We start from the raw sequence: 17,570 nt of genomic DNA, 5'->3' as shown, positions 1-17,570 counted from the left end.
AATTAAGGAAAATAAATAAAAGACTAGGAGAAGGGACACTGAAATTTTAAGTAGTAGTTTTTTTAGTGGTAGGACTAAAAGTAATTTTGTGTGTATGTATTTTTTTTTTTTTTGTATTTTTGTTTACTGGGAAAATGAATGTACTCATTTCATTAGAAATAAAGGTTTTGTTTTTTTTAGCTTTGTTAAAAGCATGATTGATAAGCAACTAATTAACAAGCTAATTAACTTATGTATAGTTGATGTATTTTTTAAATTTTTTATTTTTCATTTTTATTTTAGGCCAGAAATATACATACGGGAGAGTTGGCTGCAGTAAAAATTATCAAATTGGAGCCTGGTATGTATTAAAACTCTCAAGACAATTTTGAACACTTTTCTTGTGCAGTTCATAAATGTAGAACCTAAAAGTATTTTCCATATTTCCTTCCTTGTTTCCCTTCTTCCAAAAGAGATCTTTTTTTTATGATGTTAGGGCAGTAGGGTATCTCCAATATAGTTATATTAAATTTCATTGGAGGTTATTGGTTAAAGAAGAATTTGATGCAGTAGTTTGTTGTTAAATAAAGTTTGAAATAGTACATTCAGAAATTGACAGACATATTGGCAATGTTAAAATAATTTTTTTTTTTTTGGTCTTTTTGCCTTTTCTAGGGCTGCAACCATGGCATATGGGGGTTCCGAGGCTAGGGGTCTAATCAGAGCTGTAGCCTCCAGCCTGCAGCAGAGTCACAGCAACGCAGATATGAGCCGCGTCTGCAACCTCCACCACAGCTCATGGGCAACGCCAGACGCTTAAGCCACTGAGCGAGGCCAAGAATTGAACCCGCAACCTCATGGTTCCTAGTCAGATTCATTAACCACTGAGCCACAATGGGAACTCCTTAAAATAATTTAAGATTATAGTGAAATACTTGATTTTCAGTTTTAGCTTTTATGAGAATTTGATTAGTTGAGTATTCACTTACTTGGGAATATTTGATGAAATTCAGAATAATTATATTTTATTTGTCAGCCATTCCCTGGCTGGTTGATAGAAGTTTAATAATTCTGGTCATAGCCTAATACTTATTTTTTTATACCTATGTCTATTAGAAAGCTGTTTTAAAACACACTGAGTGTTTTTCTTGGGAAAAAGAAACTTCTCTATAAAACCTGAAAACTACTATTTAAAGTCTTTAGGATATTTTTGGTATCCTAAAAGTTTCTATTGAGAGCAGTAGTAGCGTTCTTTTTCCTCCATTTTTTTTTTTTTAACCATGGTAAAGTACACTTAGCATAAAATTTACCATATGAACATGTTTAAGTGTACAATTCAGTGGCATAAAATGCGTTCATGATGTTGTGTTACTATGACTACCATCCATTCCAGAACTCTTTTCATCTTATAAAACTGAAACTCTGTACCCATTAAGGAGTAGCTTCCCATTCCCCTCTTCTCAGCAGCCTCTGGCAAGCACCTTTCTACTTTTTGTCTCTCTGAGTTTGACTACTCTTAAGTACTCCATAAAAGTGGAATTGTAACATTATTTGTCTTTTTGTAATTGGCTTATTTCACTTAGCCAAGTGAAGTAGTCCACAGGGTCCATCCATGTTGGTCACATATATAAGAGTTTTCTTCCTTTTCAAGGCTGAATAACATTCCATTGAATGTATATGCCACATTTTGCTTATTCATCTGTTGATGGACATGGATTACTTCCACATTTTAGCTATGTGAATAATTCTGCTATGAACATGAGCATATAAAAATTTCCTTGAGACCCTGCTTTCAGTCTTTTTAGTATATACCCACAAGTGGAATTGCTAAATCATATGGTAATTCAATTTTTATTTTCTTGAAGGACTGCCATACTGTATCCTTTTCCCACAGTGACTACAATTTTATATTCTTACCTGTACTGCACAAGGGTTACAATTTTTCCACATCCATCCCAACACTTATTATTTTTCTGCTTTATTTGTTATAGCAGCCATCCTAAAGGATATGAGGAGATATCTCATTTTAAGGTTTTTTTTTGTTTTTTTTTTTTGTTTTGTTTTGTTTTTTCTGTTTTCCTAATGATTGGTGATGTTGAGCATCTTTTCATGTGTAAACTGACCATTAGTATATCTGCTTTGGAGAAATGTCTGTTCAATCCTTCATCCATTTTTGTTTTTGCTTTTTTTGTTTTTGACGGCATGTGGAAACTCTAGGGCCAGGGATTGAACCCACACCACAGGAGCGACCAGAGCTGCTTCAGTGACAATGCCAGATCCTTAACCCACTGTGCCACAAGAGCACCCCTTCTTCACCCATTTTTAAGTTGGGTTGTTAATTTTTTGTTGTTGAGGTTTAGGGTTTCTCTCTATGTTCTGGATGTTAATCCCATATCAGAAAAATGATTTGCAAATATTTTCTCTTATCCTATGGGTTGCCTTTTTACTATGTTGATAGTATCTTTTGGTGCACAAAATGTAAAAACTTTTCATGCCATCTAGTTTGTTTTTAATTTTAATGCCTGTGCCTTTGGTGTCATACCCAAAAGTCGTTACTGACTCCAGTATCATGAAGCTTTTGCTCTGTGTTTTCCTTGAAGATTTTTAGTTTTACGTCTTTGGTCTATTTGAGTTAATTTTTGTATGTGATGTTAGATAAGGGTCCAACTTCATTCTTTGGCTTATGGATATCCACTTTCCCCAATATCATTTGTTGAAAAGACTATCCTTTCCCCATTTAATGGTCTTATTATTATTAGCATCCTTGTCAAAAATCATTTGTCCATATATGTGAAAGTTTATTTCTGGGTTCTCTATTCTATTCCATTGGTCAATATATCTTTAAAATGCCTGTTATCACATTCTTTTTTGGATTTTAGTAGCTTTATAGTAAGTTTTGAAATCAGAATGCGTGAGTCATCATCTTTGTACTTCTTTTTGAAGATATTTTTGGCTGTTCAAGGTCCCTTGAGATTCCAGATAAATTTTAGGGTGGGTTTTTCTATTTCTGCAAACAATGTTACTGGAATGAGGAGTAGTAATTTTTGACCAGGTGGCTGAATATTTGGTGGTCTGTTCATTTACTGTTTCATAAAGTTAGACATGTAGAGTAATTGTGTGACCATAATTGTAGCAAAGAATTTTTTAAATTACGCAGTTAAAATGGTTTTACATTATAGATACAATATTTTGATCATTATGTGTAAGTTTCATTAGAGAGAGATTACTAAGGTAGCATATGCTGCAACACTATAAAAAACAAGCTTTCATATATGGCACAGTATCCTTTTCTCCTGAATAATAGAAATTGTTATAATACTCTTATTTTTATTTTTTTGTTTTTAACATTGTCTTTTACTGTTTTATTTTCTTTCTTTCTTTGTCTTTTTTTTTTTATGGTCGCACCTGTGGCCCATGGAAGTTCCCAGGTTAGGGGTTGAATTGGCACTGCAGCTGTAGGCCTACACCACAGGAACACCTGATCCTAACCCGCTGAGCAAGACCAGGGATCAAACCCACATCCTCACAGACACTACGTTGGGTTCTTAACTCGCTGATGCACAGTGGAAAATCCTGATAATACTCTTTTAGTGTCCTCTTATTAAGTTCTGCCTAATAAGTATAAAATGATCTCCACAAGGTCAGTATGTGTTCTGTTAACATACATAGAAGAGAATATAACAGAACTATGCAAGAATTTGTCTCTCCTGGAGTCACTTGCGCAGATATTCCCATTCTGTTCAAGGAAAACTGTTATGGTCCAGATAATGAATGGGCTGGGTTCACAGAGGAAAGAAAGGTATTTATCCCTTCTCTGCCTTCGGTGAATACACTACGCTCATCATAGCAAGTTTCACTTACTGACTTGAGAGTGTGACTTACTTTTGATTATAGTTCATATAATGAATTAATATATTTTTAAAATCCTAAAATTCTGACTTCTCAATAGACCATAAAAAAGAAAGTATATCGGAGTTCCCATTGTGGCCCAGCAGGTTAAGAACCCAGTGTTGTCTCTGTGAGGGTGTGGGTTTGATCCCTATCCTTGCTTAGTGGGTTAAGGATCTGGCATTGCCACAAGCTGAGGCATAGGTCATAGATGTGGCTCAAATCTGGTGTGGCTGTAGCCTCAGCTGCAGCTCTAATTCAATCGCTAGCCCAGGAACTGCATATGCTGCAGGTGTGGCCATAAAAAGAAAAAAGTATATCATTATACGATGTTATCATTTAACCCATTGCTGGGACCATGAATTAAGAATTTTCGAATGGTTGGAATTTCTCACTGCCTTCCTTTTTAAAGTGTTCATCCACATATAAATATTAACTACTGTTTAAATGCTTCTTCCCAAAAAGATAACATAGAAGTCTAATAAATGATGATATGACTTTACCGTTTGGCCATTTTAATACTGTTACTTGCCTCTACTATGTTTTGTTTAATTCTTTTATGTTATTGGTCTTTTGTTACTGATCTTTAAAATTTTTTTATTTTTTAATTTAAATTTTTATTTTATTTTTTGGTCTTTTTTTAGGGCCACAACCACAGCATATGGAGGTTCCCAGGCTATGGGTCGAATCAAGCTGTAGTTGCTGACCTACGCCACAGCCATAGCAACAGCAGCACAGGATCCGAGCTGTGTCTGTGACCTACACCACAGCTCATGGCAATGCCAAATCCTTAACCTCCTGAGTGAGGCCAGGGATTGAACCTGCATTCCGTTGGATACTATTCATATTTGTTTCTGCTGAGCCATGATGGGAACTCCAGTTGCTTCCATATCTTGACAATTGTAAATTTTGCTGCTATGAACATCAAGGTACACATATCTTTTTTAATTATTGTTTTTGTTTTTTTCAGATATATACCCAGGAGTGGAATTACTGGGTCATATGGCATTTCTACTTTTAGTTTTTTAAGAAACCTCCATACTGTTTTCCATAGTGGCTGCACCAATTTACATTCCCAGCAACAGTGTATGGGTGTTTGCTTTTCTCTACTTCCTTGCCAACACTTGTTATTTTTGTTCTTTTTTATGATAACCATCTTGGCAGGTGTGAGGTGGTATCTCATTTGGGTTTCGATTTGCATTTCCCTGATGATTATAATTGTTGAGCATCTTTTCATGTGCTTCTTGGCCAACAAGCTATATGTCATCTACATGTCTTCTTTGGATAAATGTCTATTCAGTTCTGCCCATTTTTTAATTAGGTTAGTTTTTTTATGTTGTATGAGGTGTTTATATATGTTGGATATTAATCTTTTATCTGTTGCATCATTTGCAAATATTTTCTCCCATTCAGTAGATTGTCTTTTCATTTTGTCAGTTATTTACTTTGCTATGCAAAAGCTTTTAAATTTAATTAGGCAGAAGAATGGATACACAGAGTGAGAAGTTAGAAGTTTCCAGCAAAGAGTTAGAAAATATAAAGAACACCCAAGAAGAGATAGAAAATATGGTAACTGAAATGAAAAGTATACTAGAAGTAATAAGCAGTAGACTAAATGATGCAGAGGAACAGATTGATGAGCTGAAAGAGTAGTGGAAATCGCTGCCACTAAACAGAAGGAAAAAAGAAAGAAAAGAAATGAGGACAGTTTAAGAGGTCTCAGAATTCAATTCATTACTAATAGTAATTGTGGTTTTATTAAACTTAGTAAATAACAACTCTAAAATTAGTCACCTGAAAAATAAGTTTTTCTTATATTTAAGTATGTATATTTTTCTTATAGTAAATAGTTTCATAATCTTTGTTTTAGAATTTGAGAAATTGATCTTCTGTTTGAGTCTATTCAAATTGTTTTGTTATATTTTGTTTGTGGATTTGTTTTCTTTTTTTTTTTTTCCTTAAAAAAAGTGTTCTCTATGTTGACTGTAGGCTTTTACACCATTTTTTTTTAAGCACTTTCAGTAAAGCCAAAGTAGTGGTGTTTTTCACATTTTAGATACAGACTTAATGGAGTGTTTAAGATGAAAATGTGGTGTTACACTATTGAATTTTCCCAACATTAAGTTCAGATACTTCAAATAATTTTGGAGAAAGCTATATTTTAGAGATGAATTCTTGACTGTACCTGGGAGCTTTTTTAAAAATCGCATTGAAGTCAGTATAATGCAGATGTGCTTCCCTGTATTGATGTAGCAGATGTGCTGGTTTAGAATTTTATTTAAACGTGAAAAGACAATGAAAAGATTTTTTTTTTTTTTTTTTTTTGCTCTTTAGGGCTGCACCCACAGTATATGGAGGTTCTCAGGCTTGGGGTCTAATTAGAGCTATAGCTGCTGGCCACAGCCACAGCAACGCTAGATCCTTAACCCACTGAGTGAAGCCCAGAATTGAACCTGTAACCTCATGGTTCCTAGTCAGATACGTTTCCACAGCGCCACGGCAGGAACTCCAAAAGGTAATTATTTGCCAGTATGACTTAGAAAAAAAGCCTTTTGTCTGATGAAACATAAACAATTTTTAAAGTAAATGGTATCTCAGCTGTGAACTTAATCACACTTTTCACCCCAGTAAAAAAATAGATTGTTGAAATTTATAGTAATTTTGAGGCCTGAATTTTATTACAGATTTATTGACTTGTTCCTGGTAATTTAATTTTGTAATGTTATATTTAAAATTTCACTAAAACAGATTGCTTTTGAGGCTCTTCCCAATTCTTACAGAAATCTTAAAGTGAACTTTAGGGTTCAGAATAAAAATAGATTAGCACAGAGAATTTTTTTTTATTAGCCACAAAAATAAACGATAAAGAAAATGCGCATTTCTCCCTATCTTTTTGTTGCCCTTTGTATATAAACACAAGCAAATGATTATTTTCAAGAATGATTTAACCATTTCTTTATCTTATTTTTATAGTAGATGCTTATTAAATATAGGTACTCTATTACAAATCGTGACATTAAATTAAGTTTGACTTACCAGTGAGTGGTATTGAAAATGAATAATACCAATGATACCATTTTGAGTTTTATTTGTATTTTCCATCTCTTTGGTCAGGCGTCAGAACTGCCCTAGAAGAGCAGGCAGTTATTATGATGATGCATGTCACCATGTTTTCCTGTCTGTGTCTGAATTTCAGCCTACCCACTAACTGATTTTACAGATGCTGTTTTGCTCAACAAGTATGTAGCTAGTGCCAGCTGACAGCCAGAACATGATCAAGCTTCCTTAGGAAAGCTGATTGTTAGAATCCTACTTTACCCTCCCATCTCTTCTCCTGTTGTCCACTTTTTATAGTGAAACTACATACTACTTTAAAAATTTTGCAAATTGTAATTTGTTAAAAAGTGTGAGCCTTGCATACAGGGATGGAATTTAATAAAATCATTGTCCAAGGTGATTAATGCAATATACTTTTTTTTAAATTTCCTTGTCTATTTTTTAAAATGCTCACTTGGAAATACTCATGAAATAGTCCAGTATTTTTAAATAAAATAACAAATTAAATGTATTTCCCTAGTTTTGACAGTTGCTAGAATATAATAAGTGGGAATGTTTAAATATCTTGGAATAGATACTTAAAATTTTTTTCAGTTTTACTTTATGATGTCATGTATCCTAGAAGTATAAACTGAGGAAGTAGAATAAATTTTTTACAAGTCAGAAAGTGTATTAGGATTTAAGCAGTTATTAGTTTATCTTGCCACTGTTTTTAAAAGAAGTCCCAAAGTGTGAGCTTTGGCCAAATAGGACAAATATCAGCTATTCTGGTTAACTGGTATGTTCTTGCTTTTCAGTATTTACTTCTATTTAAAATCTAACAATTTTAATTTTTGAAAATAATCTGTAAATTTAAGTATTGGTACCCTATCTTCACTCTTTAAAAAGTTGAAGTCTGAATTTGTGGAAAATGTTAATTTGAGATCACACATGCTCACCACAAGTGTTCTTTTAGTGGTTTTTAATAATAGATATAGAAAGCTATTAATAGCTAACTAGACATTTTCTTGTCATTTAATTGGTAAAAATCACTTGCCATGGTAGAGTACTCTGTTTCATTTATATCTGTTTCCTTTTCAACATAAGATAAAATTGAAATGAAGATACTTTTTTGTTACTATGTAGTAAAAAAGTGAACTTTAAATTATTGAATTTAAAAACTGATAGAGATATTTCATTCTGGGTGAGTTTCTGGAATCTGTTAGATATCCCATAGAAAATATTATGTTAGAAATGACTGTTTTATTTATATTCTTCATTTTGTTCAATAGAAAAGATTTGTATTTTCTTAATAGCAACCAAAGCAGTCAAATTGACAAGATTGCCACCATTGTGTCACTGTATTTTTCATGGACATTTGAGAATTAATTGACAGAATATTTAGTATCGGATTATCCAATGGTTAAATAAATCTGTATTTACATAATTTAAAATTATTTTTATTGTAGTAAAAAATATGTAAGCTTTACCATCTTAGCCATTTTAAAGCACATACTTTAGTAGTGTTAAGTCTATTTACGTGGTTGTGAAACAGATCTTCATCTTATAGAGCTGAAACTTTATATCCATTAAACAGCTATTTCTCTTTGTACCTGCCCTGCCCCGCACCCTAGCCCCGGGTACCACAGTATATTTTCTATATTTATAAATTTGACTGCTTTAGATACCTCATGTAAGTGGAATCATACAGTATTTGTCTTTTTGTGAGTAGTTTGTTTTATTTAGCATAATGTCCTCGAGGTTCATCCATATTGTAGAATGTTACAGGATTTTATAGTGGCTGCATATTATTCCATTGTATGAATATACAACATTTGATTTATTCATTTATCTGTGAGGATTTGGGTTGTTTCTACCTCTTGGCTATTGTGAATAGGGCTTCTGTGAATATGTATCTGTGAATAGTGTCCACTTACATGGGCATACAGATATCTCTTTGAGATCTTCTTTTAGTTCTTTTGAATATATACCAAGAAAGAAGATTACTGGATCATATGGTAGTTCTATTTTTAATTTTTTGAGGAACTACCATACAGTTTGCGTAGCGGTTGTATCATTTTATAATACTATCAGCAGTGCAACAGGCTTTCAACTTCTCCATGACCCTACTAACACTTGTTATTCTCTGGAGTTTGGTTTTTAATTTTGTTTTGGTTTTTGATAGTAGCTTTCCTAATGAATGTATCTCATTGTGGTTTTGATTTGCATTTCTCTGATGATGAGTAATATGAGTATCTTTTTATATATTTGTTGACCATTTGTATATGTATATTCTTTTTGGAGAAATGGCTTTTTAAGGCTATTTTTTGTTGTTGAGTTTTAGGAATTATTTTTTATTTTTTATTTTTTTTGCTTTTTAGGGCTGCACCCTCAGCATATGGAGGTTCCCAGGCTAGGGGTCAAATCGGAGCTCCACCTGCCAGCCTGCACCACAGCCACAGCAATGTTGGATCCAAGCCGTGTCTGCGACCTACACCACAGCTCATAGCAACACCAAATCCTTAACCCACTGAGCAAGACCAGGCATCGAACCCGCAACCTCATGGTTCCTGGTGAGATTCGTTTCTGCTGCGCCACGATGGGAACTCTGAGTTACAGGAATTCTTCACGTATTCTGGATATCAGATACATGGTTTACACATATTATCTCCCATTCCATAGGTTGATTTTTCACTCTCTTGATTGTGTCCTTTGATGAACAAAAGTTTAAGTTTAATATAGTCCCATTTTTCTTTTTTTCTTACCTGTGCTTTTGGTGTCATACCCAAGAAACTGTTGCCAAATCCAGTGTCATGAAGCTTTTCCCCCTGTGTTTTCTTCTAGGAGTTGTATAATTTTGGTCTAAAATTTTAGACCTTTCATCCATTTTGAGTAAAATTTTGTGTATAGTGTAAGATGAAGGTTCGACTTCGTTCTCTTATGTGAGGATATTCAGTTTTCCCAACACTTTTTGTTGAAGTGACTTCTTTTACGCACTGAATTTCTTAGCACTTACATGGAAAATCATTTGACCATACATGTATGGGTTTATTTCTGGGCTTTCTGTTCTGTTCCACTGGTCCCTATGGCTGTCTTTATACCAGTAGAGGTACCCCGTTTTGATTTCTTTAGCCTTGTAATATGTTTTGAAATCAGGAAGTGTGACTCTCCCAACTCTGCTCCTCTTTTTCAAAATTGTTTTAGCTGTATGGGGTCCTTTGAAATTCCATATGAATTTTAGGATTTTTTTTTTCTATATCCGAAAAATGCCATCTTAGACATTGTGTCAGATCTGTATATTACTTTGGGTAGTATTAACATGTTAACAGTATATGCATATTTTTCTTTTTAAGGCTGCACCCATGGCATAAGTTCCCAGGCTAGCCACAGTTGCAGGCCTATGCCACAGCCACAGTAGCACTAGATCTGAGCCACATCTACGATCTACTCCACAGCTTGTGGCAATGCGAGATCCTTAACCCATTGAGAGCCAGGAATCAAACCTGCATCTTCATAGACACTATGTCGAGTTCTTAACCCACTGAGCCACAGTGGGAATTCTAACACGTTAATGGTATTAAGTCTTCTAATTCATGAACATGGGATATCTTTTTATTTGTGTCTTCTTTTTTTTTTTTTTTTTTTTTTGTCTTTTTGCCATTTCTTGGGCCACTCCTGTGGCATATGGAGATTCCCAGGCTAGGGGTCGAATCAGAGCTGTAGCCACCGGCCTACGCCAGAGCCACAGCAACGCGGGATCCGAGCCGCGTCTGCAACCTACACTACAGCTCACGGCAACGCCAGATCCTTAACCCACTAAGCAAGGCCAGGGATCGAACCTGAAACCTTATGGTTCTTAGTCAGATTCTTTAACCACTGCGCCACAACGGGAACTCTCCTATTTGTGTCTTCTTAAATTTCTTTCAGCAATGTTTTTAACTTTTGTGTACAGACCTTTTACCTCTTCAGTTAGGTTTATTCCTAAGTATTTTTTATACTATTATAAATGGAATTGTATTTTTAATTTCCTTTTCTGATTATTCATTGTTATTGTATAGAAATGTAACTGATTTTTACATTAATTTTGTATCTTAAACAATGTAGAGGTTGGGACCCTGATGCTCTGTGCAATCAAAAATCTGAATATAACTGAACTATCCAAAAACTTAACTACTAATGGCCTACTATTGATAAGAAGCCTTACTTATAAACAGTTAACACATATCTGTATGTTACATGTATTATATACCATATTCTTACAGTGAAGTAAGCTAGAGATAGGAAAATGTTATTAAGGAAATTATAAGGAAGAGAAAAATACACTTCTAGTATTGTACCGTATTTATCAGCTCTGTAAGTTTACATTGTCTATTTGTAAAATGAACCATCTTTGGTAATGACATCAATATTGTCTTATATGGTATAAAACACTGCAGATGTTCTGTGTATTTCTAACACTGGACATCAAAAATGAAAAAATAGGAGTTCCTGTTCTGGCTCATCAGTAACCAACCTGACTATCCATGATGATGCAAGTTCAATCCCTGGCCTCGCTCAGTGTGTTAAAGATCCACCATTGCCATGAGCTATAGTGTTGGTTGCAGACACAGCTCGGATCCTGTGTGGCTGTGGCTGTGGCATAGGCTGGCAGCTCTAGCTCCGATTCGACCTCTGGTCTGGGAACCTCCATATTGCCATGGGTGCAGCCTTAAAAAGACAGGAAAAAAAAAAAAAGAAAAGATAATATGAAAAAGAATTCATCTTTATTTATAGATGTAACTATTTACACATTGTTAATAAAGAAGCAGTAATATGATTGCTTTATGGTAGCCTGGTGTAATTGATACAGTTGTTTTATAGTAGCCTAGCCTATACACTGATGAGTGAATCATTATAAAATTTGTATGACATACAGTTATATAATACAATTGAAAACATTGTTACTTTAAAAAAAAAAAAAACCGCTTACCTGTGATGATAAGCTGATACACACTTTCTACAGTTATGAGAGAGAGGGGCATAGGGTATGGAAATATAATCCTTTGAAAGCAAAATTATAAAACAGGAGGAAAACTAACACATTATTAATTTTATATTAAGTATCCCTCATCTTATGCCTATATAAGGGTAGGCTATCCACTTCATTACAAGTCTTGCACATGGTGTTCTACATGTATATTTTTTGTATGTTTACTGAAAAAAAAATCCGAGTCGGCCTGCATGGTTCAAACTTGTGTTGTTCAGGGGTCACCTATACAGTTTTGCTGAATTTATTTATTAGTTCTAACAGGTTTTTTATCTGCAAACAGATAATTTTAATTCTTCCTTTACATTTGGATGCCTTTTAAAGAGATGCTGTTTTAATGACATAGTGTTTATTTATAAAATATTGAGTGAAAATAGGTTGTGAAACTATAGTATGAATCTAGTTTCTGTATATGGTGGGAGAAACCATGTAATTATAAATTTATGACTGGAAGAAAATATCAGAATAACAATAGGAGTTCCCATCATGGCTCAGTGGTTAACAAATCCAACTAGGAACCATGAGGTTGCAGGTTCGATCCCTGGCCTTGCTCAGTGGGTTAAGGATCCGGCATTGCCATGAGCTGTGGTGTAGGTTGCAGATGCTGCTCAGGCGCGGCGGAGCCCGCGTTGCTGTGGCTCTGATGTAAGCCGGCGGCTATAGCTCCGATTCAACCACTAGCCTGGGAACCTCTATATGCCATGGGAGCGGCCCAAGAAATGGCAAAAAGACTAATAATAATAATAATTGACCTACTTGAAAGAAAATGATTATCAGACTAGAGTAGAGTACTATGTTTTGTTAAAGTACCATTCATAGTTTTTTGTTCTTTGTTTTTTGTTTTTTTTTTTTTTAAATCAAACCACACAGAATGGTTTGGAGTGGAAAATAAGTCCTCCTGGGTATATGCCCTTATTTGCACTCACAGGTAACTACTATTTTTTTGGGGGGGGGGGCAGGGATTCTAGGTATTTTCTGTATAATGTACTGCAGATGCCTTTTTTTTTGTTGTCTGTCTTTACAAGTGTTTAAACATCTTTCCATGTCAGCATATATTGCTCTAATTTGTTCTTGTTAATAGCTCCAGAGTATTTCATTGTACAGAGGTACCATAATTTATTTAATCCCTTATTGATGTGTTCTTTTGTTATTTCCACATTTTTTGCTGTTGGAATCAGTGTTGCAGTGAACATCTTCATATGTATTGTTAAGTATATATGCTCTAAATTTTGATTAGTAGTGCCAGATGACTTCCAAAAAGGGCGATCGGTTTTTCATTTTCACGTGCAAGATTTGAAAATATGTTTCTCAGTACTGTCTCAAAACTGGGTATTGTCAAACTTTGAAGTTTTTCCCAATCTGATGAGATTTTAAAAGTGGCTTTGATTTGCACTTCTTTAATTTGAGGACAGGCATCCTTTATAGGTTTATTGGCATTTATATTTTCCTTACTATCAATTACTCATCCATCCTCTTTTCTTAGCCTGCTGTTTGAAGGTGTGTGTAAGAGTGGGGTTGTTTTCAAAGTCGATTTTGAAATTCCAAGAATCCTTTTTTTTTTTTTTTTTTTTTTTGTCTTTTTGCCATTTCTTGGGCCGCTCCCACGGCATATAGAGGTTCCCAGGCTAGTGGTCGAATCGGAGCTATAGCCGCCAGCCTACACCAGAGCCACAGCAACGCGGGATCCAAGCCGTGTCTGTGACCTACACCACAGCTCACGGCAACGCCGGATCCTTAACCCACTGAGCAAGGCCAGGGATCGAACCCACAACCTTATAGTTCCTAGTCGGATTCATTAACCGCTGAACCACGATGGGAACTCCCTGAAATTCCAAGATTCTTAATCTCAGGACAGTTTTTTAGTATTTTTGTGGTGTGTTTGGTACAGTCCAGAGTATTTCTTTCAGAGAATTACAGCAAAGTTCAGAGATGGGGAATATGACATTGGTATCAGCTGTTACGTCCAGTTCCTCTTGGTCTCACATCTGTAAAATGCATGTGCAGAAAGTGTACTCTACTTCCTGACTGTATTCCCTAGAAATCAGTTCTTTCTGGATTTAATCTCTTCCTTGCTTTGATTTTATGTTTTAACCCTTGCTAAATGGCATTTTAATAATAGACCACATCTACAGTTGGAAAGTCAACTGGGGGTTCTGATGCAGTAATTCCAGAGATCACTTTCTGATTGAGGGCTTCATAATGATGTTGTTTTCCCTTGTGTGTTGGGCGAGGCATTCTAGAAATTAGTATTGTCCTTTTCTTGCTGTACACTGCCCTATTGTTTGAAGCAACTATGTGACTCTCTTATACTGTGGCTCATTCTTTAAGCCCTTTAAATTGCTCTAGGTCACTAGCTGTCTATGTAATTATAGATATTGGTTTAATTAATTACCTCAGTATTAAATTCATGATCTACTACCATATTCTTTCAGGGAGGGACAGGATGAGTCTTATTGCTGCCTTTCATTTTGCTTCAATCAGATTTTTAATAGTTAGGACCCTTTTTATTGTTGTTGTATTAAAATCTGAGGGATATATTGCTTTTCATTATTTCCCAAGTACTGTTTGATGGGTTTCCATTTGATTACAAAAACCTTTAAGAGGATATTGAATCCAAGTGTAATCTAGAAGACCCTTAATATATAAGCATTGCAACAGCTTACTCCAGTTCATTCTCAGAGTGTGAACACTTAAGCCCTTTATGTCAACATGCCAAGAATATTAAGAAGCTCTACAGTCCTGCTCTCTTGCCTTCCAAGACTTCTACTCCTTCCTTATTATGTTTTACAAATGTCTTAAGTGTGGCATTATTAGAGTCTAATTTAATCCTGTTTTAGTGGACTGATTGTAGCAGAAGCAGCTGGTAGCTGAATAAACATTGGCATTGGCTAATTGTACTCGGAGCTAAGAAACAGAGAGTCAGAGTGACCCCATACTCTCAGGCTGTGTCTTATAGAGCAGCATGTTTTGAGGAATGGGCTGCCTACTTCAGGTGAAAATTATAGTTTAGAGTTGCAGTGTGCTGCTAGACAGGAGGTACGTCAGGAAAAAGGGAGTTTGTCTACTTTTAAAACTTGGCCTTTAGAATCTTGCAGAGCTTGTTATCCTTATTATTAGCAAATCTTTCTGTGATGGAGGCTAGGATCACTGAATATTCCAAACTTAAACCGTAATACTATAGTTTTTCAAATAATTCCAAATACAAGTTCCTGTGTCATTACCATCTATAACCTAAAATGCTGTAACTAATATCTGCACTTTTCAGTTTTTTTTTACAGCTACCTCTCAAGTCTCAAGCCAGTCTTAAGAGCATTGAAACTTAAGACAATATTGTGAAATAGATAAATGAATAACACTCAAAACTAGAGTTTGTTCACTAAGTTACGTATATTAAAGAAGGCATAGCCCCCAAACATCTGAGTTATTAATGACCTGCTCTTGTGAGTTCTAGTCTCTAGATACAGTCATAAAAAACTGTTGCTCAGTTTCACCAAGACCCTATCTTGCCCAGCAGAAACCCCACAAAGCTGCTACTGGAAGCACAGTTGTAGTGTGGAACCCCGCTGATTTTCCTAAAGAATTAGTGGTTTATTACTCATACTTTTAATTCAGCTTTATTACTGACTTCTGCAGGTCAGATTAAGAGCTTAGACATCATTAAGAAGTTAGGCACCAAAAAAAAAAAAAGGCATCTTTTATTTTTATTTATTTTTTGGGGGGCCACACCCTCGACATATGGAAGTTCACTGGGTTGAATCAGAGCTGCAGCTGCCAGCCTACACCACAGCAATGCCAGTTAGGCACCATTTGTGAAATCACTCCTATTAAAAAATATATTCCAAATCCCAGTCTCAACTGAAGAATTATTTTTTTTTTTTGTCTTTTTTTTTTTTTTTTTTTTTGTCTTTTTTGTTGTTGTTGTTGTTGTTGCTATTTCTTGGGCCGCTTCCGCGGCATATGGAGGTTCCCAGGCTAGGGGTTGAATTGGAGCTGTAGCCACCGGCCTACGCCAGAGCCACAGCAACGCGGGATCTGAGCCGCGTCTGCAACCTACACCACAGCTCACGGCAATGCCGGATCTTTAACCCACTGAGCAAGGGCAGGGACTGAACCCGCAACCTCATGGTTCCTAGTCGGATTCGTTAACCACTGCGCCACGACGGGAACTCCTCAACTGAAGAATTATTAAGCACAGCTCAGATAAAAGACTTCTGTACACATTTAAAAGTGGATAGGTAGAAATCCAAAACATATTTTGACAAAATTGAGAGATTCTTTCCTTTGTAAGTTAGGGCTTCTTGTTAAAATGAAGGATGGGCTAGAATCTAGCCAGCTTGTTGCAACTGGCATGTGTAAAGAGTAAGATGTAATACTGTAATGGAAAAGGTTTAGGTGGAGGAGTGAGAAATACTCTAATGGACAAAGCTCAGGAGGAGGCAGACTATTAAGAAATAATTTTTTTTCTTTTTTTCTCCCTTTTTATAAACTTTACCTGGTGCTTCCTAAAATGAATGAATTCTTTTTCTTTTTTTTTTTTTTTTTTTAGGGCTACATCTGGGTCATATGGAGGTTTCCAGGCTAGGGGTCAAATCAGAGCTGTAGCTGCTGGCTTACACCACGGCAACATCAATGCCAGATCCGAGCCTCATCTGCAACCCACACCACAGCTCGTGGCAGTGCTGGATCCTCAACCCACTGAGTGAGGCCAGGGATAGAACATGCGTCCTCATGGATGCTAGTCAGATTTTTTTCTACTGAGCCATGACAAGAACTCCCTAAAATAAATTTCTAACTGTAAAAAGTTGCCACTGTGCACTTATGTTTAAGGTATATATAACTATTCATGTAGTACGTGATTTCCCACTACAAATAAAAGCTAAATTTTCTTTAAAGTTGTTTTTTTGTTTGGTTGGTTGGTTGGTTTTTTTGCCTTTTCTAGGGCCGAACCATATGGAGGTTCCCAGGCTAGGGGTCTAATCGGAGCTGTAGCTGCCGGCCTACACCAGAGCCATAGCAACACTGGATCTGAGCCATGTCTGTGACCTACATCACAGCTCACAGCAATGCTGGATCCTTAACCCACTAAGAGAGTCCAGGAATTGAAATCCCACAACATCATGGTTCCTAGTGGGATTCATTAACCACTGAGCCATGACGAGAACTCCTCTTTAAAGATTTTTACTTTTAGAGATTTTCTTGTTTTGATTTAGTTCTTTAAAATTGTTAACACTAAATTATTTAACTTAATTATCAATAAATGTTTACATGAAGAGTGTTAAAAAGAATACCTTAATGGTTATAAATTAATATGCTGTCTCACACCTAAATTAAATTTATGTATAAACCACATCAGTAATGATTGATTTTTATAAGGTATTTTATGGTATGACAGAAAATAGTTAAAGCTTTGTTTTGGCTCTGAATTGGAAGTTGTAGGAGTTCCCACTGTGATGCAGTGTGTTAATGATCCAGCTTGTCTCCGTGGTGTTTCGGATTTGATCCCTGGCCTGGTGCTGCAGGTTAAGGATCCAGCTGTTGCAGCTGTAGCATAGGCTGCAGATAGGGTACAGATTGGATCTCTGGCCCGGTAACTTCCATATGCCGTGAGTACAGCTGAAAAAGGAGGGGGAAAAAAGTTGTA

General features: G+C 35.6%; 1 protein-coding gene across 2 annotated transcripts in view; it reads left to right on the top strand.

The window, feature by feature from the left end:
* Positions 1 to 17,570, top strand: part of MAP4K5 (mitogen-activated protein kinase kinase kinase kinase 5) — a 133,178-nt gene that overhangs the window by 29,895 nt on the left and 85,713 nt on the right. For both annotated transcript variants that reach the window (XM_084980951.1, XM_084980952.1), the window contains one exon: positions 283 to 340. In XM_084980951.1, coding sequence (XP_084837077.1) covers positions 283 to 340 — 58 coding nt within the window. The remainder of the gene's footprint in view (positions 1 to 282; positions 341 to 17,570) is intronic.

This window comes from Sus scrofa, chromosome 1, assembly GCF_054392235.1.
Source record: "Sus scrofa isolate SSC_HxYL_T2T_F1_AM1 chromosome 1, Sscrofa_HxYL_maternal_Yorkshire_Landrace_v2.0, whole genome shotgun sequence".
Lineage (NCBI taxonomy): Eukaryota > Metazoa > Chordata > Mammalia > Artiodactyla > Suidae > Sus > Sus scrofa.
Note: the sequence above shows the minus strand (reverse complement) of the source record. Positions and strands in the feature narration are given on the sequence as shown.